The 24,379-nt window shown below is 60.1% G+C and overlaps 3 protein-coding genes across 18 annotated transcripts; 1 reads left to right on the top strand and 2 right to left on the bottom strand.

The window, feature by feature from the left end:
* The first annotated feature begins 395 nt into the window (after window positions 1–395).
* On the top strand, window positions 396–14,765 carry CCDC120 (coiled-coil domain containing 120). 12 transcript variants are annotated; one of them, XM_027608760.2, is made up of 13 exons: window positions 396–768; window positions 4,548–4,630; window positions 4,764–4,927; window positions 8,074–8,116; window positions 8,349–8,403; window positions 8,583–8,716; window positions 9,389–9,529; window positions 9,850–10,144; window positions 10,487–10,549; window positions 10,818–10,992; window positions 11,130–11,228; window positions 12,221–13,150; window positions 13,626–14,765. In XM_027608760.2, exons 5-13 carry the CDS (start codon window positions 8,391–8,393, stop codon window positions 13,738–13,740), a joined length of 1,965 nt encoding a protein of 654 aa, XP_027464561.1. In that variant the 5' UTR covers window positions 396–768; window positions 4,548–4,630; window positions 4,764–4,927; window positions 8,074–8,116; window positions 8,349–8,390; the 3' UTR covers window positions 13,741–14,765. The 12 variants fall into 12 exon arrangements, with proteins under 12 accessions (XP_027464561.1, XP_027464556.1, XP_027464560.1 ...); XM_027608755.2 differs by having other exon boundaries at window positions 8,349–8,439; XM_027608759.2 differs by having other exon boundaries at window positions 8,074–8,173.
* Window positions 14,766–15,185: 420 nt separating this feature from the next.
* On the bottom strand, window positions 15,186–18,094 carry PRAF2 (PRA1 domain family member 2). Its single transcript, XM_027608239.2, has 3 exons — window positions 17,813–18,094; window positions 16,452–16,669; window positions 15,186–16,047 (listed from the first exon to the last, which is right to left on the bottom strand). Exons 1-3 carry the CDS (start codon window positions 17,989–17,991, stop codon window positions 15,908–15,910), a joined length of 537 nt encoding a protein of 178 aa, XP_027464040.1. The 5' UTR covers window positions 17,992–18,094; the 3' UTR covers window positions 15,186–15,907.
* Window positions 18,095–18,541: 447 nt separating this feature from the next.
* On the bottom strand, window positions 18,542–24,001 carry WDR45 (WD repeat domain 45). 5 transcript variants are annotated; one of them, XM_027609183.2, is made up of 11 exons: window positions 23,694–24,001; window positions 22,122–22,193; window positions 21,915–21,989; window positions 21,721–21,825; window positions 20,723–20,903; window positions 20,506–20,600; window positions 19,931–20,010; window positions 19,618–19,826; window positions 19,437–19,538; window positions 19,209–19,354; window positions 18,542–18,958 (listed from the first exon to the last, which is right to left on the bottom strand). In XM_027609183.2, the coding sequence occupies exons 1-11, from the start codon at window positions 23,851–23,853 to the stop codon at window positions 18,849–18,851; spliced, it is 1,335 nt and encodes a 444-aa protein (XP_027464984.1). In that variant the 5' UTR covers window positions 23,854–24,001; the 3' UTR covers window positions 18,542–18,848. The 5 variants fall into 5 exon arrangements, with proteins under 5 accessions (XP_027464984.1, XP_027464982.1, XP_027464985.1 ...); XM_027609181.2 differs by having other exon boundaries at window positions 23,628–23,998; XM_027609184.2 differs by having other exon boundaries at window positions 20,723–20,831; window positions 23,628–23,996.
* Between the last annotated feature and the right edge of the window lie 378 nt (window positions 24,002–24,379).

The raw sequence follows: 24,379 nt of genomic DNA, 5'->3' as shown, positions 1-24,379 counted from the left end.
TGCATATGGTTTAGGGGAACGAGTTCGGGGGTAGTGAAGGGTAGTTTACTCCTACAGTTTGGGAGTCCACGGAGGCTGGATTGGGGGTATTGCTTGGGATCAAGGGACAATAGTTTGGGAATGTAGTTGGGGGGACGATGGAGGGTGCTTGGGAGACACAGAAGTTTAGAGGAGAGTTCAGAGGTGTGGTGGTCGCTGATAGAAGGCAGTTTGGGGTACCGCTTGGGGGTCCATTGGGGGGTGACTTGGGGTGGGGGCGCCAGTCTGATAGCTGAGGGGGCGTGGCCTCGGTAGGGGAGCGCTCGGCCGCCCTCGACAAAGCGTGTGCGCACGCGCTCCCAGCTGGTTAGCTCCTGGCGCTCCGAGGGCAGGAAAATCGAAGACCCAAACCGGCGCCTGCGCACTAGGTCTCCGCCGCTGCTGTGGTCTCGCGCCCCGCCCCCCGTCCCCCCACCTCCCCCCAGGCTCGCGCTCAGCGGCGGCTGTGTCGGTGCCGCCGGGAGCGGACGGACCCGAGGTGAGGGTCGGGGGGCCGGGGTCCACCGGCCGCGCCCGAGCCGGCGCGCCTCTCCCACCCTCCCCGCGCCCCCCCCGTCTGGCCCCCACAGCTAACAGTCGCGCGGCCGAACGCGGCCCACGGGCAGGGCACGGAAGGGGAGTAGGCGCGAGGCCGGGGACGAGCGGGGGGGGGGCGGCGAGGGAGGGGCGCAGCCACCACCCCTCCTGGCCCGCAGCGACCCCGCCTACGTCGCGGGACGAGGACCCTCGGTGAGTAACGCCCGCCGGGAGAAGAAGGGAGGAGACAGGGCGGGGTGAGGGCCCGGAAACGCCAACAGGGGATGTACCTGCGCGCGCACCCGCGACCTCTGACCCTGTGGTCTCGCTCTCGACCCCCCCCCCCACCAGACCTGCCTACATCTTTTTTTAACCTCGAGCTCTGGCCGGTCTTGGCCCCAGGACCTCCGATCTGACCCCCGACCTAACCATATTCTGGCCTAGCGCGATCCCCAATCCCTGTTTTGTTCCCTTAAACCCAGTCCTGACCCCAAACCCCACCCAGTTCTGTTCTCAGGATCCTTTGCCCGACCCTGTTCCATCTCTGAGGCTCATCTTGCCTTGTCCTGATCATCCCAGGTTCTGGCCTGATGCTTGACCTGTCTGTTCCCTAAACTCTTGTCCAGCCCCTGAACCCCTTCCAGTCATGTCCTGTCCCCCTAACTGTAGGCTGATCCAGGTCTGTCCGGATTCCTGACCTCTGACTAATAAACTTTCTCCCCATCCTTTGCTATCCTCCTGGTCCCCTCCTGACTCCCCATCTCCATCCTGGCCCACCCGCTGTAGACCATCCCTCTGTTTCCTGCCCTGTCCCTGCCCCCAGCCCTGTGCTGTTTTCCCGTCTTCTCTTGTCCCATCACTGCCCTCATTCCTGTCCTTATTCTTTCGCAGTCTTTTCCTGTTCCTTACCTCCATCCGGAACCTGCCCTTTTCCCTCCCCCCTTCCTTGACCACCGTCTTGGCCCGTCCGTCATCATGTCTTCTGACTGCTGTTCTATACTGACCCTGCCCTGCTCTTTCGTTCTTTGCTGCGCCCTACTTTTCTCGGACCCTTGTCCAGAACCTCACTCTGTCCCATCCCCTGGCTGGTGTCCTGGCCTCCATCCTATGATGACGCTGATTCTGTCTTGCCCCCTGCACTCCTTCCTGTTATCTTCCTTCATCCCCTCCCAACCTCAGGCCCTCGTTCTACTCCTTACCACGCCCCTCCACCCTGTTCGGATCTCCCTTTTCCTAACACCCACTTTTCATCTCTCCTCTCAGCCCAGAAGAACTGAGGTCCTGTTATACCCTGCCCCTGAACTTGGAGATTCCACTGTTCCCATGATCTCAAGTTCATCCCAAATGCTTTTCTCAGCACGAACAAGAGCAAACAGCCTTGTGGGCCCTGTATGGCTAAAGGGGTTTTCGTATGTGATGTCCTTCACCTCTACCCAGTGATCTCACGCAGAGCTTGCATTTGTCTCCCTGCCCCAGGAGGGCATGGAACTGTTCCTACATCCCCCACCCTCCCCAAGTGTGGAAGAACACCCTAAATTATTCAGTGAATCTCTGGGAGTCTGTGAGGTCTGGATCATGTTTCCAGCCTGGCTAGGTTGGGGGCTGCCCCATGTCGAGGTGGGGGGTGTGGTGAGCAAACATGCAGGGGTGGGGGACTCAGGAGTATGTATGACTCTTCCAAGTCATGTTACCCCCATCTCCTAGTCCTGATCCTGGGTGTGCATGATTTCTGTTTTCCTGGCCTGAAAAGGTCCATTCCAGGCCAGAGGCTTCAGGGCTTGGTAGGGGTGGGATGGGGGTGGGGGTGGGGGTCTATCCCCCTTCTCTCAGCTGTAAGCAGTTCAAATTTCGGTGCTAAGTCCATCCCACCTCTGGGGGGCAGGTGTGTTTGTGTTTGTGAGTGTGTGGAGGGGGGAGTGTGTTGTGTCACTGGGTGTTAGACTCAGTCCTGTCCAGTAGTGACAATAACAGCAGGAGCCATACAAGGTTCTCTCCCTGAATCTCCTTGATTCTGAGGACAGGCAGGGAGAATTTGGATAGCAAGAAGGTAATGTGTTATTCAGTTGTGTTTTGTTCCTGCATTTGTGACAGAGTAGTGAGAGCTCGAATAATGAGATCCTAGACCCATCTCTTATCTGAAACATTTATCCAAACCTTTTTTTTTTTTTTTAAGTAGGCTCCACGCCCAGCGTGGAGCCCAACACAGGGCTTGAACTCATGACCCTGAGATCAAGACCTAAGCTGAGATCAGAGTCAGATGCTTAACCGATTGAGCCACCCAGGTGCCACTAACCAAACCTATTTATAACAACACAAGCATTCTTCATTGTCCCAGTGTCTGTTTGGCACCTGACTTCTGAGAGGGAGAGCTCGGATAATTCAGGCAGTGAAAGATACCAAGTTATCTGAAGGGTTTTTTGCTTTTGCGTTTTACACAGTGAGTGGGGAGGGTTCAGATAATGAGGGATAACTGCTCCAGCTAAAAAATATATTCAAATCAATTCATTTCCCTGAGCTCCAGCAGCAGGAGTTGGATTAGTAAGAGGACTGTGTTGTGTGAATATATTTGGTTCCTGCATTTTGCCTGGTGAGTAAGGGAAGCTCAGAGAGTACGGGACACCAGTTCTATCTCAAAGGTGTACCCAGATCCATTCAGTTCCTGTATGTGGATAGTGAGTGTTTGGAGAATTTATCTGAATAGGTTTGGTTCCTGCGTTTTTGATGTTGAGTAGCGAGAGGTCTGATAATTATGGAAAAGAACTCTGTTTCAAATATGTTTGGTTTGATAGGGAGGGTTCAATGTCTGGGTGGCAAGTAGGGAGGGTTTGGAGGCTGAAGGATACCAACTCTGTCTCAGCAGCACATCTGAATACATTTAGTTTCTGATTTTGGATAGTGAGAGTTGGGATAAGTTTATTGGCTGGAAAACAGCTGTTTCAGATTTATCAGGTGAAGCTGAAGGATACCAGCTCTGTCTCAAAAAAAAAAAAAAAATACACACACACACTTGATTCCTGAGTTTAGATTGGGAGGAATGTTGTCATTCTGACAGCCAATACCTATCGAGCAGTTACCAAGGGCCAGTTACCATGCTAAGCAAGCTGTGAGTGTCTTAACTCACATCATGCTCACAACAGTCCTGTGAAGTACATACTGTTGTCATCACCCCCGTTTTATAGATGAAGACACTGAGGCACAGAGAGGATACGTGACTTGTCGGGGCTGCCGTCAGTCGCAGAACGGGGTTGAAGCCCAGAGCCGCTGCTGGCTACCCCTACAGGAGGCCGCATGGGGCTCAGGTCCCAGCTGGGGTGGGGCCTAGAGGTTGGCCATCTTGCAGGACAACGAGACGTGTGTGGGTGATTCTGCCCCACCTGTCTGCTTGGCCCAAGAGGCCCAGTCACCTGCTCTCCCCTCCTTACTCCTGCCCCAACCCACCTCTGCACGGGCTTATCGTTGTTGTTATTGACGGTCATTAATGACGTGGTGTGAGTTTCCTTGTACTTTGAAACGCCTTCCAAAGTGACTGTGGCCTCTGTCGGCCCTGTAACCGCTGTTTACCCATTTTACAGATGAGGAAAGCCAAGCCTTGATACTCAGTCTGCATTGCCAGCCAGAGATGCCCTCGGCCCTCTCAGCTCTGGTTTCATAAGTGTCCCTCTTCCCAGCATTCTTGCTGTCCCACAAGAGGCGGGAGAGGCCATGGCTGAGGGGACACTCCCCATTGACACCTAGCCACCCACCTTACGGCCGCTGCCTCCACCAGCCCTAGGCAGTGAAGGGGGGAGAAGGGGGCGGATGAAAGGAGCCTTTGTGTCCCATGCCAGAAATCTCACCCCCAGGAAGAAAGGTGGGCAGGGTGGCGGGAGGCCTTGGTAGCACGCATATACATATATGGGGCAGGGCATTGCTGATACAGGGCTCCCCTCCAGGCTTGGCCCCCCTGCCAAGTGGGGAGGGAGCTTTCCTCACTCTGCTCTTTCACATCACAGCATGGGCTGCTGCAGGGGCCCGGGTTGGGCTTGGGCCCTGAGGTCACAGAGCAGATGGTCCCAAATGGAGCACAGGATGTGTGGTATGTGCTGGGGCAGGCCAGAGCCCTCAATTTCCTTGACTCTGGCCAGAAATGCCCAAGGGGGAGGAGTGGGGCAGAGCCAGCCTGGATGTAAAGAAGCATGAGCCCCCTCCCCACTCCTCCTCCCTTGCAGGAGTAGCCTCTGTCCGCCTCCAGCCCAGGACCCGGCCCCCTGAGTTCTGAGTCCACCTGCTTTTAGGCCTCTGTGATCAGAATCAGGCCTCTTCACCTCTCCAGGCCCCAGCTTCCACATGTATGAGCTGGCTATGAAGAGCTGGGTCTGCGTCGTCCTCCCAGGTTTGTAGGGACCAGGAGGGGTGAAAACATGCATGTTTTGTCAGTTTGCTGGGATGATTTCCTCTGGAGGTGCAGAAGGTAGTAGGGTCTTGAAGCCCCGGTCTTTCCTTGGAGAAGCTGACCTCCTCTGTCCCCAGTTTGGGAAACTGTTACCTCAGTGAGGGTGGCAGTCACTCCAAGACCTTCTCCCACCCGTGCCTTGTCCTGGGAGGGAAAGGTAGGGGCCTCAGGCATGTGATGCTTGCTGCCAAGAGACACACACCCGATTTACACCCGCATGCTTAACGTGTCCCTAAACTCCATCCTCAGCTCCCAGGTAATACCCTTGGGTGGGCAGGGTCTGATGTGGGCACCCGGGTAGCACCGGAGGCAGCCCCACTCCCACAACCCTTAGCCCTTCTTCCTTAGTTCCCTACTAGGTGACTGGAGTGAGCGGGGACGTCTGGGCTCTTTTCTTGGCCATGTTGGACACCCTGAAGGGTCCCGGCCCTGAGATTGTCCCTAAGGGTGTCCTGAGCCCTGGTGACAGGCAGGCAAGGGTTAAGAGGTATGGGCTGGCCCAGTCCCTGGCCAGGTAGGCTGGGCTATTGCCTAGTGGGAGGCGGCCTAGGCATCCGCCACTGTGCTCACCACCAGCTCACTACCACTACCAGCTGGAACGGGGCCTGGTTGAGACAACTATTTTTTGAGGTACCTGAGGCCACCCCACTGCGTTGGTGAGCACCTGGGAACAGGGGGCCCAGGGGCGGGGTGGGGGGAGAAGGGTATAGGGTGTACCATGGCTTCCCCTGGGAGAAAGCCAGGTCTGTCTGTGCGGGGGGGGGGGGGGGGGGGGGGGGTTGGTACAGCGAAGGAGGACCTGAGGAGAGGAGCGAAGCCCAAAATGTCCAATTTCCTCTCCTGGCATGAAGCCGATTCCTTGCCAGAAACGAACGAGAAGAAGGGGTGGGGTAGAAGAGAAGCCAGAGTCCCCCTTCTCCACAGTCCCCCCTTGCTCCCTGGCCCCCTTCCTCCCCCTGGGGAGTAGCCTCTGCCTTCCTGCAGCCTGGGGCTTTGCCCCTGGGGAAAGCCCAGAGCGGGCTATTGAGAAACTGCTTCCCGACACCAGCCTGCCTCCATCTGTTCACCCAGAGCAGGGGACAGTCCCGGGCACTGGGAGTTGGTATTTGCCCCGATAGTGGATAGTGGCGAGATAGGGAAATGGAGGGTCCCACTGAGGGTGGTAGGGCGCCACCCAGGTGAGGCGTCTCGGTTGTAAACAGTCATTACGGCCAGGAATTTCTTTCTCGGCTGTGCTGTCAGAAGGGCAGACCTGAAAAACCTGCTGGGCCCGCCTCTGGGTGTGTGTGTGTGGGGGGGGTCCCCTCTGCAGCTCTCCTGCTGCGGCCCCATCCCGCGACAGGACTCAGGGGCCGGGGGAGGTAGTTAGGGAAGGAACTGCTGGGACCCCCCTTCTCTGCACCTCCAGGTGGGGCTGGGGCAGTTCTGGACCCTAAGGCAAAGGTGCAGAGGGCAGGCAAGCGGAGGCAGGGGTTCGGGAGCTGGGTGTGGGGGTGTGGGGCGTTGACCCTGTGTCTAGCCTACCCGGTGACCCCATGACTCAGGCCCTAGCTATGTCCCCGAGGTCAGGCTGACAGGGTGGAGTCGGGGTTCCTGTCTAGACCCCGTGTTGACTTCCAGGATGCCATGAGCTCCCAGGGAAGGAAGGCTCAAGGCAGCCCAGCGTGGGATGTGGGACCAATCCTGGTGAATGGGCCCACCGGGGAGGCGTTGAAGTTCCTGTTGGGGTGGAGCCCTGGGAGAGTTCCTCAGACTCAACCAGGGGCTGGAGAAGAAGGAGCTCCAGGAGGCTCGGGGCCCAAGAGGCTGAGCTGGGACCTCCAGGAAACCTCGCTGTGCTGGGCAATGTCAGGCCTTGGAGGGTGGTCATCTGCAGAGCACACGTTGCTGCCTGGGTGTGCAAAAAGGCTTTAGGGACTGACCCCTGCTACTGAGGTTGAGGACAGGGAACCACTGTTTTCTGGGAGCCGGTAGCAGGACTGGTGGCACCATATTAGCAGCTTGGCCGCCTCCTGCAGCAGGTTGATGGGGAAGGGGCTCGAACCCACACCTCCTTGGCCACCTGGGTCTTCTTCACACCTGGCCGCCACAGCAAGCTGGGGATTAAGAGGGGCGGGGACCTCCGTGGCCTCATGAGGCCCTCCCAGTTGCCTGCCGCCAGCCCGAGCTCAGGCCAGGTGGTGGGAGGTGATGTCACCTGGCTCCCCAGCTGGGGACCGAGCAGGATGTGGGAGGGAAGGAGCAAACTCCAGAGGAGGGGACGAGGGCAGGGCTGGCAGCCAGCCAAGGCAGGCTCTGTGGTCAGCCAGGGTGTCTGGGGGCAGAGAAGGAAGTAGGAGGCAGGAGGCTTGTTATCTGCAGCTGAGGACTTTGCTGCTCACTGTCCCAGCAGGGGTGACTCCGCTCTGCCTGGTTCGGGACCGGGACCGACTGGGGTGGGCAGAGGGGCTGGAGGGGTCCGGAGGCCTAGTGAACACTCTGCGGCACTGGGGCCGCAGGATGGAATCGGGACAGGTAGAGACCCACAGATCTGGGCTAGATCCCTAGCTTGGCTCTCTCACTTACGCGACAGCCATTCATTGAGTGCTCACTGCTCTCTCAGAAGTGTTCTGAGTGCCAGAGATCCCGGGAAACCGGACAGGTATGTTTCTTGTCCTCACGAATGTGCAAGGGAAGCACAGTCTCTTGCTGGACAGCAGTTGTGAGGGGACCAGGGTGGGGGCCCACCACTGGAAATGACACATAAGCCCCAGCATGTAAGTGAGAACTAGGGGCCCGAGAGGCGAGGCATGGCAAGAGCACTCCAGACGGCAGCCGCAGCCTGGGCAAAGGCCCTGAGGCCTGCTGGGCCGGGAGCTTATGAGGGATTGGTGAGGTTGGAACAGCTCCACGGGGGAGGGTCAGGCCTTCTGTGCCTTACTGTCCTCATCTCGGAAATGGGGGCAATAATCACAGAACTGCGGTCAAAGGGTGGTTGGAAGATTCAGTGTGGCATGGAAGGTGACTGTTCCAGGACCCAGGTGCTTCATCAGGGCCCCCCGTTGTTAGAGTTGGTTCAATCTGTACCATTAATTCTCCCTCCCTAGGCAAGACTCCTGACTGCGGCCCATGGGCCTCTGAGGAGGCGTCGTAAGTCCGCCCAGCTCCCCACGTGCTGTGCTTCCACTCAATGGGAAGGGAGCCGAGGTACCAGGGCCCAGTGGGGCCAGACACTGCCACAGATGCTGAGAGGACAGGCCAATCAGGAGGGCGGGGTCAGGGGACCCTTTACTCCCAGCTAGGCTGTGGGACGTTGGGTCGGGGCGGGGGTTGGGGGGACGCAGGATGTGCTTCCTTAATGGCTCCTGTGCGTCCCTGCCAGGCCCTGTCCAGCGATCAGCCACTGCCTCTCGACGGCACCAGGATGGAAGTCAAAGGTCAGCTGATCAGCTCTCCCACCTTCAGTGCCTCAGGTGGGTGGCTGGTTCCCCTCTCTGCCTCTTTCACCGCTCTGAGTCACCACCTGCCTACTTGGAAAGGGTTGGTCCATGGCCCCACGCTGTGCCAGGACGCCCTGGCTGATCTTTGCTCGGAACTTTGCTCCCTCTGTGTCCAGCTGCCCTGTTCGGAGAGGCTGCCCCCCAGGTGAAGTCAGAGCGTTTGCGGGGACTGCTTGACCGGCAGCGAGCCCTGCAGGAGGCCCTGAGCCTGAAACTTCAGGAGCTCCGCAAAGTGTGTCTCCAGGAGGCGGTGAGGGCCTGGCCCTAAGTGTCTGATGGGCAGGGGTGAGGAGCCGGGGCTCCTAGGCAGGCAGGTGGGGGCGGTGAGTGCTGAGCCACCTGTCTGAGCTGTAGATTCCCTGTCACCCTCTAGTTTCTCAGAGCTCAACTTCGATGTCTTAGAGTCAGGAAAATCTGGCGGGGCAGGCCCCCAATTCCTTATCAGCAATTTGAAATCCCCAAACCCTCCAAAACAATAGTTATTTCCAAAATCTGGCAGTAAAACCTGACCTGAACTGACAAGGGGTGAGTTACGGTTTTGATTTACCCCTCTTGGTGTGAACGTCTACACAGTTGGCCAGGAACGATAACGCAGTTCACAGCATGCAGCCCCAGGCCCTGAGGGGTGGGTGACATGATATGCAGTATATAGACCACGTCGCCTTTACGAGAAATAAGAAATTCCAGGTTCCAAAGCAGGTCTCCTGACCTCCCATGCCCTCAGCCCCAGGGATTTGGGCCACCTGTGGCGGGGGGGGGGGGTGCGGTGGGAAGACCTGGGAGTGAGGAGGAGAAGCGGCAGGCATGGGGTGCTGGGCATTACTGAGCTGCTAGTAGGACTTCCGTAGCTTCTGCCGTCATTCCTGCTTTGCGCCATTCCCCCAGCTAACCCTCGGTAGTCTCTGCCCCCGGCCCCCACCAGGAGCTGACCGGCCAACTGCCCCCCGAGTGCCCGCTGGAGCCTGGGGAACGGCCTCAGCTGGTCCGCCGGCGGCCCCCTGCCGCCCGAGCCTACCCTGCATCGCACCCCAACCCAGCACACCGCTCCTTGTGCCCTGCTGAGGTGAACAGACGGGCTTGGGGAGAAAGGTGGGGGTGGGACAGGTACCGGGGCAGCGCTGGGGTTGCGGCCAGGGCAGGGAGAGGCGAAGGTGACAAGGAAGCAGCTGGAGGCAGGTGGGATCCGGCTCTGGGGGAGGGCACTGGGCCCCGTCCTAAGCCTCTCACCCTCAGGAAGAGGGATGTGTCTAGTCGGTACCCGAGGCAGGCCCCACCTGCAGAAGAAATGAGCTCCGCCCCAGAACAGGCCCCGCCCCCGCGTCCCTGCGCCCGGCCGGCTCGGACATGTGGTCCCGTCCTGCCCCGGTTGGGCGCGCCCCGCAGGAGCTGGCTCTCGAGGCCCTGGAGCGCGAGGTGTCCGTGCAGCAGCAGATCGCGGCCGCCGCCCGCCGCCTGGCCTTGGCCCCGGAGCTGAGCGTCGAGCAGCGCCGGCGCCGGCGCCAGGTGCAGGCAGATGCACTGCGGAGGCTGCACGAGCTGGAAGAACAGCTGGGGGACCTCCGGGCCCGCCTCGGCCTCCCGGGGCTCCCCCCGCCACAGCCCCTGGCCCTGGCCGCGGGGGCGGTCATCACCGCCCAGGGAATGTGCCTGGGCACGCGCCTCGCTCAGCTCAGCCAAGGTGAGCCCCCCACCCCGTGTCACCGCACCGGCGAAGGCGGGAGCGTGGGCGGGGCTGGGAGACGGCCCGTGACAAGTGGGAGCCAGGGAGGACTGAAGGGCCCCGCCCCGTAAGGGGAGTCGTGACCGACTGGCTCTGTGGCAAGGGTGGGGCCGCTGGGAACTTGACCAGGTGGCCCCAGGAAAACGAAGAGCCAAGCGGCGGGTGGTCTTGGATTCAGGTAAAGGTGGGTTCTTGGGAAGGAACGGGCCGGGGAGGAGACCGTCGGGGGTGGGGGGGCGGAAGGGGATGGCACCCAGCCCTTGCCTTGAAAGGCCCGGGTCTCCCCCTTCTCGCCTGTAGAGGACGTAGTTCTGCACTCGGAGAGCAGCTCCCTCTCAGAGTCTGGGGCCAGCCATGATAATGGTGAGGACTCCTGTCCCCCAAAGCCACCCACCCTTTGATGCTCAGCCCCTCCACTCCCTCTTTAACCCCTCTTGAGCCATGTCCCGTCCTTGCCTGGGGCCCCCATCTTTCTTGGCTCTCGCTGCCCAGCTCATGATCCCCAGTTCCAGCCTCGAGCCTTAGCTCCTGGCCCACCCTCTGCCACTGCCTGCCCCCCACCCCCGTCCCTGCGCGCAGCCCATCTGGCCCCCCCCATTGGCTTTTCTCCCACTTTCCGCCTTCCTCCCAGAGGAGCCCCGTGGCTGCTTCCCTCTGGCCGAGCGCCCCTCACCACCCAAGGCCTGGGACCAGCTGCGGGCCGTATCTGGGGGCAGCCCTGAGCGGCGAATCCCATGGAAACCACCCCCGTCAGATCTTTATGGGGATCTGAAGAGCCGGCGGAACTCTGTGGCCAGCCCCACCAGGTGAGGGTGAGCCCCTTCCCTCCCCCCGCACCGGGAGCCGGGAGCCGGGAGCCGGGAGCCGGATCCTGAGCCTGGGCGGGCAGAAGGGCCTGTTGGTGGGTATGGTCTCTAACCTGGGCCTGCCCGTCTCTGTCTAGCCCGACGCGCTCGCTGCCCAGGAGTGCCTCCAGTTTTGAGGGGCGAAGCGTGCCCGCCACCCCTGTCCTCACCCGGGGCGCTGGCCCCCAGCTCTGCAAGTAAGGGGACTCTGAGGGTGGGTTGGAGGACTAGAAGAAGAACTGTTAGTTCTAAGAGAGCATTAGCAAAGGGTATGGGATGTGAGAGGCTGGGCTTTGAAAGGTATATTTGGCACAAGTCGCTTCCTTTCTCTGAATCTTGGCTCCTCTTCTGTGAGATGGGCGTAATATCTGCCTGTGAAGGACGCTGTGGGCATAGTAAGTTCTGGTTAACATGTACTGAGCGCCTAACATCTGGGAAGCCGTGTTCTGCACGGTATCGACCCCTGTAATTGTCCTAAGATCCCTGCCAGGTAGGTGCTGTCATTATTCCCGTTTTATGGATGAGGAGCCTGAGGCACAGAGCAGTTAAGTGACTTGGTAGTAGATCGAAGACCTGGTGTTTGAACCCAGGCTGCTTTGCCTCTAGAGTCCGTGCTTTGAACCGCTGCTCCCTCCTACTTCTTGAACAAATACTTGCTAAGCACCTGCTTTTCCCAGGCTGTGAGCAGAACAAAGTCCCTGTCCTTCTGGCACTCGCATCCTGTGAACGGTGGCTGATAGTTCGGGGTCGTTCAGACACACGGGGCGGGGGGGGGGGGCAGAGAGTTCAGGAAGTTGGATTCCAGGCCCGGGGATTAGGACCCCACTGTGGAGGGGGCAGGGAGCTGTAAGACACCCCCCCCCCCCCGCAGGGCAGGGGGCCCCAGGCATTGGGAAGAGCCCTCTGCTGGTCCTCCTCTGTCAGTCCTTCCCCTCCAGCCCTGCACACGCTTACATCTCCCTTGGCACTAACCACCCTCCCCCCCATTCGTCTTCCGTCCCTCTGCCCCTAGCGGGGGACAGAACCTCCGCTGCCTTGTCCATTCGGCCCGCCTAACCCCTTGATACACCAGGTCTCTAATCCTGGGGCCCTTCCGGAGATGCGCAAGTGAGAGCTCAGGACGAGGTGGGGTCTGGCGGGCGCCCGGCCACTCCCGTCACTCCCGTCACCCCCACCTCTGCGTCCCCAGACCCGAAGGCCTGCATTCTCGCCAGTGGTCCGGCAGCCAGGACTCCCAGATGGGCTTCCCCCGGGCAGAGCCTGCCTCCGACCGCGCCTCCCTCTTTGCAGCCCGCACCCGTCGCAGCAACAGCTCTGAGGCCCTGCTTGTGGACCGGGCGGCCGGTGGGGGAGCTGGCTCCCCGCCTGCGCCTCTGGCTCCGCCTGCCGCTGGCCCCCCGGTCTGCAAGAGCAGCGAGGTGCTGTACGAGCGCCCCCAACCAACCCCTGCCTTCTCCTCCCGCACAGCTGGCCCCCCAGACCCTCCCCGGGCTGCCCGGCCTAGCTCAGCTGCCCCTGCCTCCCGTGGGGCCCCCCGGCTCCCGCCCGTGTGCGGGGACTTCCTCTTGGACTATTCCCTGGACCGGGGCCTGCCCCGCAGCGGCGGCGGCGGCGGCGGCGGCGGGCCAGGCTGGGGGGAGCTGCTGCCTGCAGCTGAGGTCCCAGGACCTCTCTCCCGCCGGGATGGGCTCCTCACCGTGCTCCCAGGCCCACCACCCGTGTATGCAGCTGACGGCAGCAGCCCCCTCCTCCGCAGCAAGGACCCCCACGCCCGTGCCGCCCGCACCAAGCCCTGCGGCCTGCCCCTGGAGGCCGCCGAGGGGCCGGACGTGCATCCGAACCCTCTGCTGTGGATGCCCCCGCCCACCCGTATCCCCCCAGCCGGGGAGCGCATCGGCCACAAGAACCTTGCCCTGGAGGGGCTGCGGGACTGGTACATCCGCAACTCGGGACTGGCCGCCGGGCCGCAGCGGCGGCCTGTGGTCCCCCACGTGGGCCCACAGCACCCGCCCTTCCTTCATGCCCGCTGCTATGAGGTGGGCCAGGCGCTGTACGGGGCCCCCAGCCAGGCGCCGCTCCCGCACTCGAGGAGTTTCACGGCACCCCCTGTCTCCGGCAGGTATGGGGGGGGCTTTTACTGATGGGTAGGGGTCTCTTGAGGCAGATGGCAAGCCAGTCACAGTAGCTAAAGACTCAGACCGGGAGAGAGCTAGCCGCCGCCTCGGCCCGGGGTCCTGGGCCCTGCCTGACCTGCATGAGTCTATGGGGTCTCGGTGGAGGGGTGTCTTGGGCCCTGGCAGTGGCGGCAGTTGTCTCCCAAGCTGTAGAAGAATTCCAGTATTTGAACAAAACAGTGCATGTCAGCTGAAAATGAGCCTTGAAAGCAGGGTGCTGGGAGGAAGGGCCTCCCGGGCCCCTTGCCTCTCTCTTCTGCCTTTGGCCGTGCCCCCACGCTTGTGAGCCGAAAGGTGCTGTCCTGTGCCTGCCTCTGCCTCTTTAACGAGCCTCTTTTCCTCTCTTTCTGTGTCTTGTCCGTCTTTTCCTCTCTTCTCTGTCTTGCCACCCTGTCCGGATTCCTGCTCCCCCTTCTAAAGATACTACGCGGACTTCCTGTACCCCCCGGAGCTGAGCGCTCGTTTAAGTGACCTGACGCTAGAGGGGGAGCAGTCCTCCAGTTCTGACCCCCAGACCCCGGGGACGCTGGTCTGACCCCTTCTGATATGCCCCTTGTTGGCCTGGGCACGACTTTAATCTGGGGGAGCGCACAGCTGACCTCGCTGAACCCTGGGGTGTGGTTGCTGTCAGTCCTGGGGGGTGCCGACCTGATCTTCCAAGGCCCCTGGCTCCTCGTGGACCCACGAAGGTGTCTGACACCCTGCTTCCCCTTTCACACTGTGCTGGGAACTGGGACCCTCAGCCAGCTTAAAAGAGGGGCGATGGTGTAACGGGGACTCCAGGCCCCTTCCTCCATTTCTGTTTACACTTGTGATTTAGGTCTTCACTGTCTTCCCCCAACACTAGACGTTTTATAAAAGGGAAACTGTGATCTCGTCCTGGTTGGGTTCATTCCTGTCCCCATGCCCAGCCCGTTCCATTCAGGAAACCCCACCCCCCAAAATAAACGGACCATATAGGGTCTCAGGGCCCTTTTCGGGGCAGCCAGGAGACTCTGGTGTGAACAGAACTCCCCGCCACCCCCCACCAGGCCAGTTCTTGGGGAGGTGGGCTCTCTGCCCACATTTGGAAGGACTGAAGGCTGGGTAGGGGGCTTGGGTTCATTTTCCTACCGCCAGGGGCACCCGAGGGAGCCCCAGCCCTTGTCTGCCTGTCTGTGCCCGCTGCCTCTGCCCGCAGGATGAGATGGCCCAGCCTCCACCCTGTCTAGCCCGGTCAGGCAGTTGGCCCTGCAGGAGGGCCCAAGGGCAGAGCCGCCGGGCATGTTGCGTCCTGGGATGCTGCGGTGGTGGAGCCTGGCATCTGGTCGATGCCAGTAAAATCCTCAGGTGACGGTTGGCCAAAAGCTGCGTCACGTCTTCCTTGGCTTTCTTTCCACCCACCACTTTTTAAAACAAATCTACACAAGCTGTGTTTTCTATGATACCTATCTGTGACTTTCTGGAGCTGGGGGTCCCCCTACCTCCTTTACCTGGTGTTAAACTTTTCTTTTTCTACCAGTGGATCTGGGCCCAAGACACTACCCACACTGGAAGGGGATTTCTATAATAAATGTGTAAACCGAACCCATGTGTCACTCCTCTTGTCCGCCTTACCTTGGGGGCCCACACCTGTAGTTAGGACCAGGTAATAGGTTTTTATGATGCCAGATTATAAAAAACACACACTGGAAACAGCGTGTGATAATGGCGTCCACCTGGGCTTTACTTGCTGGGATGCGGGGCGACAGCTTCGCTGTCTGCACTCAGATCCCTCCCGGCCCCAAACGGGAGCCCTTGGTGATACAAGTGATGGCAAACACCGCGCTTAACGGCCTCGTGTTAGTGCTGCTCCAGAGGAATCCCCTGCTTTGAGGAAGGGACCGAGAGCTCCCCCCGCCCTTCGGTCCACATAGTTGACAGAAAGCGACCTAGGCAGAAAAGAGTCCAGCAAAACTGAAAAGCAGAAGGCCACTTCTGGCCACTGAAATGCATGGACTTGACCCCGGAAGCCCACGTTGGCTTGAGCGCTGCAACAGCCTTTATTGTCGCGGTAACACTGATTACAGATGCCCCATTCCGGGTCAGGGATACCCCCACCCCATCCCACCCCTTGGTCCTCATCACTGTGGAACTTTGGAGAGGGGGGCCGAATCCCTAAGCAGAGCTGGAGAGAGGCAAGTGGGACTGGTGAGTGTTTGGGTCACCTCGAACCACGTGTTCAACAGGGTCAGGATGCCTGAATCCTCTGTCCTGTTGGGGGCTGGGAACACTGGGACCCGGGTTCAAGATTTGGCAATGCCCTGACCTGGTTTCAAAGCTGGGGTAGGGTCTGGAAAAGCCTTATTAGTCCCATGTTCAAGAGAATGCCTTGGTCCCAGGTCCCAGCTTTGGGGCTGAGCATGGGAGATGGGTGGGTCCCAGATTGGGGGTGGGGGAGTATCTCTGGGTCCAGAGTTTGAGGTTGGCCACAGATGCCCTGGGCTCCAAGCCCCAAGTTCAGGGCTGGGGAAGAGTGGTCCCCTAGGTAACCGAGGGGGGGGAGCTGGGTAGGAGGAATATCCCAATTTTGGACCTGGGGTGGGGAGGGTCGCAGATGTCCTCTGGTTTTTGAACTGGACAGGGCCCTCTATTTCAAAGGCTGGGAAAGGGCTCTGGGTCCCGGTATACAGGGCCAGGGTGGGGATGGCATTCTCCAGGTCTTGGGTACAGATCCCAGACCCCTAGGATCCAGCCTCCTGCTCTTGTCCCAGCGCCTCCAGTAGCAGCCCCATTGGCGTCCGCTTGAGACCAATACTCTCAATCTTGTTCTCGATCTTGTTCTTGAGGTTTCGCAGGCGCAGCGAGGCGTGCACCAGAATCACTGTGGGCAGTGCCGAGAGGAGTGGGGTCAGTGGGCTGAGACCTCAGCTTTTAGCCAATGGGGGCCCACAGAGGGGAACTGGAGCACTGGCAGGCCGATAGAATGGTCAGTGGTCAGGATGCCTGCGATCTGAAAGCGTGGCCGAGTAAGGAGCCTTGCGACAGGGGCGGGGCCAGGGAGGGCGCAGGGTGGCAGGGACGTGGCCGGTGGAAGACACTGAGCATCAGGAGCGCGGCCTGAAAGGGCGGTAGTACGAGGGGCGTTCCCAGAAGAGGGAAGGCAACGCCAGGGAAGGCGCTCGGGGAAGGAGACGTGTCCCAGCCCCCTCTTAGGGCAGGGCCGGCCTGCCGCTGAGCGCAGGCGCCGGCCGTTCATCGGGCTATGGCCGGGTAGCGGGTACTCACGAAGCACAGGCCCGGCGACGCTCAGCAGGAAGGTGCAAGCGCCGCCCACGGCCCAGAGAACAAGCAGGCCGACGGCGAGCACTGCGGCCAGGCAGGCGGCGGGGTGGCTGCGGCGGCAGCGGCGCACGGCTGCTTGAGTCTCAGCCGCCCACACCAGCGCGCCAAGGGCCACCGTCACTACCAGCGCGCTTAGGAGGGTGTGCAGCGGGCGCACGTACCTGCGAGGACAATGGAACTGAGCTAGCCCGGCCGACGGCGAGAGGGCTACCCAGCCTCCAAGCCTCCCCGTCCACCCAGTCCCGGGGTCCAAGACCTCTGGTTCCCCCCTCAGGGCCCCCCAGCGCGGCAAAAAACTCCTGCCAGTCCTCTGTCCCTACGGGTCCACCCTCCAGGGCTTCCGACTCCCAGGAGCCCCGGGGGCCCTCATTTCCTTTTCGTAGATCCTACAGTCCCATCTTCCTTAGCTCTCCCGTTTCAGGCCCTCTCGTCCCGCTAGGCCTAAGCCTCCAGGCTCCCAGCCCTTGCCAGCTCTTTTCTTCCAGCCCTACCACCCGCGGGGCCCCTCTCCTAACCGCCCCTAGACCCCACCCGCCCCCGCCCCCAAATCCACCCTTTGAGCCCAACCCTGTAGATTGCTCTTCCAGGCTTTCTGTCTCCAGACATTTCCCTCTCCGCGGGCCCAGAGTCTTTACAAGACCCCTTCCAGGCTTCCTCCCCTTCAAGGCCCCCATCCAGGTTCCCACTCCCTATAGATCTCTCCCTCCATCATTGCTAGAACCCCTTCCACGCTTTCAGTAGCACTTTTAACTTCCAGCCCTGCCCAAGTCCCTCCAGGTTCTCCATCCTTCTCTGGTCTCAGGCCTTCCACCTCTGGGTCCTCCCTCTTGGTTCAAGTTCCCCAAGAGGTACTTGCTCCTGGAACGTTCCAATCACAGCCAGGCTCCCCTCCACGCCCAGAGCCTCCGCAAGCCCACCCTCCCAACCCTTCAACTTCACATCCCTGTCCCTGTCTCTGCCCGAAGTCCTCCAAGGCCGCCTTAATCGGGCCCCATCACTCACGTCCTCCCCCTCCACCCCCACTTTCACTTTCAGGCCCTCCTTATCTTCAGGTCCACCTCCTTACCCAGTTTCCCCTCCAGTCCCACATTCTCCACTCTCAGGCCGTATCCCACCCAAGGCACGCCTTATAACCATGCTCGACTTCCTTCAAGTCTCCCCTCTCATTCCCCGGAGGTTTTCCATCGCTAATGAACTCGCCCTTGCAGCCTTGCATCCCCCTCCCGTTCCTCAAAACCCCACGGGTCCACCCTCCCTGCCCCGCAGGCGTCCCTGGCCAACCGGCGTCTCCCTCCCTCCCTCACCCGGCCAGAGCGAGACTGAAGCCGAAGCACAGAAGGTAGTTGGTTTGGTAGTAGAGGAGGTTGTTGATGACGCGGTGGCACCATCGCTGCGGGTCGCACGGATCCGGAGCCGCCAGACGCGCCGACCCCAGAACGAAGTCGTCCAGGGCGCGTAGCGGTGGCAGCCGCACCTCCGACATCCTGCCGGTCGTTGTAGCTGGACCAGCCAGAAGAGCGGCCGGACTACAACCCCCGTTGCACCCCGCGCTACCGCGAGGGACACCGGGAAATGGAGTCTGGGTCCAGCGGCTGCTCTCAACCACCCAGGCGGACTACGCAATAGCCGCAATGCACGTGACCAGAAATGCCAACACGCCGGAACTGTAAGGCAGCAGGGGCTGCCGGGAAATCAAGTCGCCGCCGCCGGGCGAGGAGCTCCCACCCATCCCCAGGTGGGGGCGCCCAAGGGGCTGTTCTGAGCCGTGCTGATAGCGCAAGTACACAGCGATCGAGACATTCTAGGACATGCAGACACACATTCCGGGACATACAGATAGGGGCTGTCAGAAGGACTCGGGCAGGATCCCACTTCCTTACAAGTCAGGGTCCAAGAGGGCCACACCTACTTGGAAACTCCCGCAGGGCCTTTTCAGCTGCATCTCCTCCGGGCCCCACCCGTGCCCCCCAGGTCCAGCCCCAGAAATACTATCAAGGGCCTTTTATTCATATTCACCACATTAGAGATGTCTCTTTTCTGGGAAGGTTTTTTAATCCCCACATGTTGAATGAGGGCACTCCCTCTAGGTCGCTGGCTGTCTTCAGGCTGGGAGTCCCAGGGGGGTCTCCTCCCTCCCTGGGTCCCTGGCCTGGCCCTGCAGGCACACAGTCACCAAGAAGCATTTGGGGGCAAGTGAGCTGTTTCGGCACTGCACTGCTGCGGGCCAGGTGGGCCCCTGCCCCATTAATGCCTGCTGGCTGGTAGCTTCCGCCGCACTCCTGACCCCCTGAAGGCTTTGCCATCTACCACTGCAGGTCCGTTGCACAACACGCAGTGTCCTTAAAAGTCATCGTCATCACAGATATCAAGGTACACATCGAAAGCCTCTCTGTTGCAGTTTCCATCAGGAGTGAAGACGTATTTGTGGAAGGTCCCATCTACACAGATGGCTGCAAGAAGGGGGAGGGCAGGTAAAAGGTTAAAGGCTGCCGAAACCACCCACTCCAATCCTCTCCTCCCCGGGGTCCCATGGCCTAGGGTCTACCTCCAGGCCTTTGTCCCCAGGCCTTCCCCCCAGCGATGGAGTTGAGCCGCCCACTCTAGCCCTCTCTCAGGCTTCCCAGGCCCTACAATTCCGGCAGGTCCAAACTGTGGACTCTGCCGATGCAGCACCCCCAGGCAAGAGCTGCTCCCACTCACCAATGACAGAGTTGACGTTCTTGGATGTATTGCGACCGAAGGCGCAGATGCAGGCTGACTCGGCAGGCACGGTGAAGCTCGCCAGGCTCCACTGAGAGTCCACGTACTGCCCAATCATAGGCCCCACCTTGCCCACGCGAGCCAGCCTGCAGGCAGCACTGGCTGAGCCCAGGTGTGGGACACGGGCAGGGGATGGGGGCAGGGCCGGGCCGGGCAGGGAGTACTCACGCGGAGCGGCGGTTGAGGCGGGTGTCCTTTAGAGCGAAGATATGGACCGTGCCCTTATCACTGGAAGCGCAGAGGAACGAGGAGTCATGGCTGAAGTTGATGCTGGAAGACACACCGGCAGTGATGCCCATAGGCCCGGTGGCAGGGGGTCACCAGCCCACCACACATACCCTCTGCTCACCAGTACAGGGTGGCAGGGTCAGTGCCTCGGCGCAATTCCACCAGTTTCTCCTTGGACTGTGTGTCAAAAAGGCGAATCAGGGTGCCTTTCTGGGAGGCGGAGGCCACTACCGTGCCCGGCTGGTTCAGGGACACACAGGCCACGTCGCTCTGATGGGCGTTGATGGTGAATGGGGCGGATGAGGTGCCAGGCTTGGTGCTTGCCAGGTCCTGCGGTAGAAGGGGCAGTTTGGGCTTGGGGTAGTACGGAAGGCAGAGGCCAAGGGCCCGCAAAGGCAGCCCACCCGCCTACCCTTGCCCACGGGATGGCTCACCACAAGTTGCAGGCTCCCACACTTGTGTCCCGGGAACACCAGCAGCTGTTTCTCCAGGCTGGGGCAGAGGTCACAAAGCCCTAGGGTGTGAGGACAAAGTGCTCGGGGAGGGGGTAGGCTGGTGAACTGGAGGCAGGGGCCAGGCAGTGGGACGGGCAGGGCCTTGCAACGGACAGAAGCTGGGTAAGGGTCCCACTTTGACCTTCCGTGATGTATGGCCCCCACGGAACCCTCAGGGGGCTTGCCGTCCGCTGCGCCCCCCAGCAGCGAGGCAGGTTCTCCACCTCCCGACGCAGCTGTGGCAGCCCCAGGAGGGCCCAAGGATCCCTGGCACAGCCACCCGTGTCCTTACTGGCTGTTTCTGCCCTACGCTCTGGGGCACCCAGGGGTGGGGAGAGAGAAGTGGCTAAGGCATGGCAAGATGGACAGGCTGGGAATAGGAGCCTCTCTGCACAAGGACTGTCTCCCTGCCCCTTTCCCAGCTTCTCCGGGCGCCCCTTGCCTCCCCTCACTCCTGCCCCTCTGCCCTGCCCACTGCCTCCTGCCCTCACACCTGCACGTCTGGGTCCTCTCACCCTTGGGGTTGTCCCGAGTGTCAAACTCGAACAGCTTTCGGGGATTGTCGGGGAAGGAGTACACGTAGATGCGGTTCCTCAGCACGATCACAATTCTGTGGGCATCACACAACGCAGGATGTCCATGAGGGGAGGGCAGGATGCCAGTCCAGGACTAACCGTCTTGCCTGCTGTGGGGACCTCCTACCTCCCCCACCCCCGTCCTCCTCAGGCTCACTTGTCATGGCGCACGCGCACAGCCAGCACTGGCTTGGTGAAGGTGAACTCCAGCACCAGCTTGTCCTTGGAGTCCTTGCCCTCTCGGGCATCGTCCCAGATCAGCACTGCTGGGCAGGTGGGTGCGTTGTCGGGGCCAAGGTTCAGGGTGAGGGGCAGCCCTGGTGACACAAGACCCACCCCTACTCCCCATGGGACCTCAACCCACTCGCTTAACCTTTTGCTAACACCAATGTGAGCTTCATCCAGCATGAGCACTTGTGGGTGTGATGTGTGAGAGAACAGGTTTCTCAGACTGTTATACTCAGTTACAGAGGAAGAAACCGAGGCTCGAGGGGGTTTGACTGTCGGGCTGAGGACTTCACTGCCCATCAGCAACCAGACAGGGACTCATACCCAGGCCTGTAACTTCCCATCAGGAACTATCTCTTGCCTCCAGGCTCCTAGTCCGTACCCTTAGGAGGCTTCTGAGTCCTAGACCTCTGTGACTCGCCTAGGGCCTCTCTCACCATCTCCCAGGGGGATCAACAAACAGCCTCAGAACAAGATGGCTCCTAGGCCCAAAGCAAGAGGACACTGCGGGAGATGACTCCGAGATTGTATAACCCATTGGTTGTGTGAATTTGGAAAAGTCCCCTAACCTCTCTGGACCTCAGTTTCTTCATCTGTAAAAATGGGGATAACAATACTTCCCGCCACGTAGTGTCACCATGAGGATTAAATGAGTTAATATCTGTAGGGTGCTTAGAACGGTACGAGGCTCACAGCAAGCGCTCCATAGGTAAGGACAAGGCATACAGGAGGCATTCAATAAGTGTTAAACAAAGGCAAAACGCCAAGCTTCTCAAGCAGTAAGATCCATGAGTTCCAAGCTGTAGGCCTCACTGTGTGACTCTGAAGTGCTCTAACATCTTCATCGGCCAGTGCCCTGGGGTGCCTGGAGGAAGCCAGGATTCCGGGGAATCTGGGCCAAGGGCGGGATGGGATGAGGGCACTTACCTGAGATCTCTGAGAACTTGGGGCTGCTACCACCACCCACCAGGGCCAGCAGGTTGGAGCGGTGCAGCATCTCCACCAGGCCCATGCTGCCCACCTGCTCATGGTCTGGACAAGGACCAGGGTGTCAGTAGGGGTGGGAGCCAATGCCCAGCCCGTCCCTTCTGCCCACTGCCCCTCCCCCGCCAACAGCTCACCCAGATGCCCCTTCTCCATCAATGGTTCCACGTTGTAGATGCGCACACCAGTCTCCATGGCGCAGCAAAAGCAGCCTGGGGGATGGGGGAAATTCGGGCTGCCTCAAACGATGCCCAGTTGGAAGCCAGGGGCTTAACACCCACCTCTGGCCATTCTTTCCCTCCCTCCCTCCTATCCACAAAGGTGCAAGCACGAGCCTCTCTCACTTTGGTCTTGGTTGAAACGCAGACTGGTCACTCCTCGAAGTGGCTGCTGAGTCATGGTCCAGGATTGCTTCCCTGGATACAAATGGGGGTAGAGTTGGGAAGAGTCTGGGGTTTGCCCTCCAAGTCCTAGAACTCCTGTCCCCAACTGGTTTCTTCTTCCTCCTCCTCTGCTACCTACTGCCCCCAGCAGGACTACAAAGACAACAAAAAAGAGGGATAGTTCTGGGGTCTCCACTCTTAAGCTCCCAAGACCCCAAAGAGCATGGCCAGGAACTTCTCCATCTTCTCACACTTGGTTGACCCCAGCTCCAGGCCTACCCTGACTTGGTTGGACTCCCCATCTCCTTCTTACTCCCTGGCCCTCACTGCGTGTCAGGAAGTAATGGTCGGTAGAGGGGGCCCTAGTGACATCTCTTCCCCACCCCCAGCCAATCCTGGCCCTAATGCCGCACATGGCCTGGAACCACCCCCCCCCACTGGCTTCTCATCTTCACACCTGGACCTAGCATCCAACTCCACCTGTCAATAAACAGGGAAAGGGGCTAGGACCCCACATCTCCCTAACCCTGGCCCCGAGACCTGCCATGGTTGGTCCACCACCCACAGGACTTCCCCTCCTCGTGAGCCTTCTGAGGCTCCCAACTTATTCCACCATCTCAGAGCCTTCTCACACCTTCCCTCCTCTCAGGCTTCTCCAAACCCCTTGGGGATCCCATGCCTAGCTCCAGATGACCCCTCCTCATGCCATGCTAACTTCTGCCCAACCAGGGCCTGCCTGGATGTTCCCCCAGACCCTCTTATGCCCTAAAAGACCCTACATTAGATTCCCCTCTCTCCCCAAATCGCCCACCCCTGGGACACCCCCTTCCATGTGCTTTTCTGTCCCTGACTCCAGCATAGATTGGCTTGAACCTACTCTCAGGAACCCCATCCCCTTTACATTCCTCCTCCAGATTCTCTATCCTCTCCCCCAAACACCCTGCCCCAGGACACCCCTTCCCCATCAAGACTTGCCCAGGACACACCTCCCGAAACCCCTACCTGGAACAACTCATCCCCACCAAGACGCCTGACCCTCGAAGATTCCTGTCCTAGGGCACCTATACTCCCTTCAAACCCCCATCTCCCCAAGACCTTTGCCCAAGCACACCCCCTCCCCAACCCTCCAAGAGCTCAAACCTACCTTACTCCCTTTGTACCACCTCCATTGGACCGCCTCAGTCCCCAAAGACTCATTCTTTGGACAGACCCACCTTTCAAGACCCCTTTTTGGACCCCCATTCCAAAGACCCCTGCCACCCAAAAGTCCTGCCCCCGGATGCCTCACCCCCTTCCACTTCCTCATGTCCAAGACCGCCCTCATACTCCTTTCAACCGCGGGACCCACTTAAGCTCCCTGTCCGAGACGCCCTCCCATCCACCAAGACCTCTGTTCAAGGGACCCGCCCCCACCCCTCCCCTCCCCCAGACTGGATCATGCCCCAGTTCCCCGCTGCCTGCACTGACCTGACCTCCTTGCGTTCCCGATCCCAACCCCTGCTGTCGGCGCCGCCCGCGGCCCGGTTTTCTGACCTCTCGGGCCCTGACGCCCGGCTCCGGTGTTTACATCAGGTCTCACTTCCGGGGGGAGGGAGTCCGTGACCGGAAGTGACTCATCCCGGCCGGAAAACGCGGCCGCAGCCCTGCTCACCGGCCTTCCAGGTCTTTGGAGCAACGCGAGCCATAGGTGCATCCCCCGGAGAGGCTGTGCGAGGCCCTGACTGCCTGAGGGAGCCGAGGCGGGTGGGCGAGAGAGGTTTGTCCTCGCTGAGCGGAAGAGGGCCGAGCATTCCCCAGCTCGCTCCTGCTCGGAGAGCGAGAGGCGTTGACTTTCTGGGCTAACAAGACTTGGGCCTCCGAGGTGGGCTAGAGTGGCCTTTCTTGTTGGAAATACTAGTCCTCCCAGATTTCTAGAGAGGCGGGGGGGCGGGGCGGAGGCGGGCGCGGACCTGGAGACCTTGAAAGCTGAAACTCCCCTTGCCCAAGGGAAGCCAGCCCCTCCCCCTCCTTGCTGGGTTTTGTTTACAAAGTGAAAAATGAGAGGTTTTAATGCTGAGAGGTATAAATGCTTCCTGGGGGAAAAAAGCCCAATGATGTGCATACTGGAAATATTTTTTTAATTCAACTTTTAACTTTTGAGGTAACTGGATTCCCACGTAGTTTTGAGAAATAATACAGAGAAATCAGATGTACTTTTAAGGGTTTCCTCCAAAGGTAAC

Source organism: Zalophus californianus, chromosome X (assembly GCF_009762305.2).
Source record: "Zalophus californianus isolate mZalCal1 chromosome X, mZalCal1.pri.v2, whole genome shotgun sequence".
Lineage (NCBI taxonomy): Eukaryota > Metazoa > Chordata > Mammalia > Carnivora > Otariidae > Zalophus > Zalophus californianus.
The sequence above is the reverse complement of the archived record's forward strand: the minus strand, read 5'-3'. Positions and strand labels throughout refer to the sequence as shown.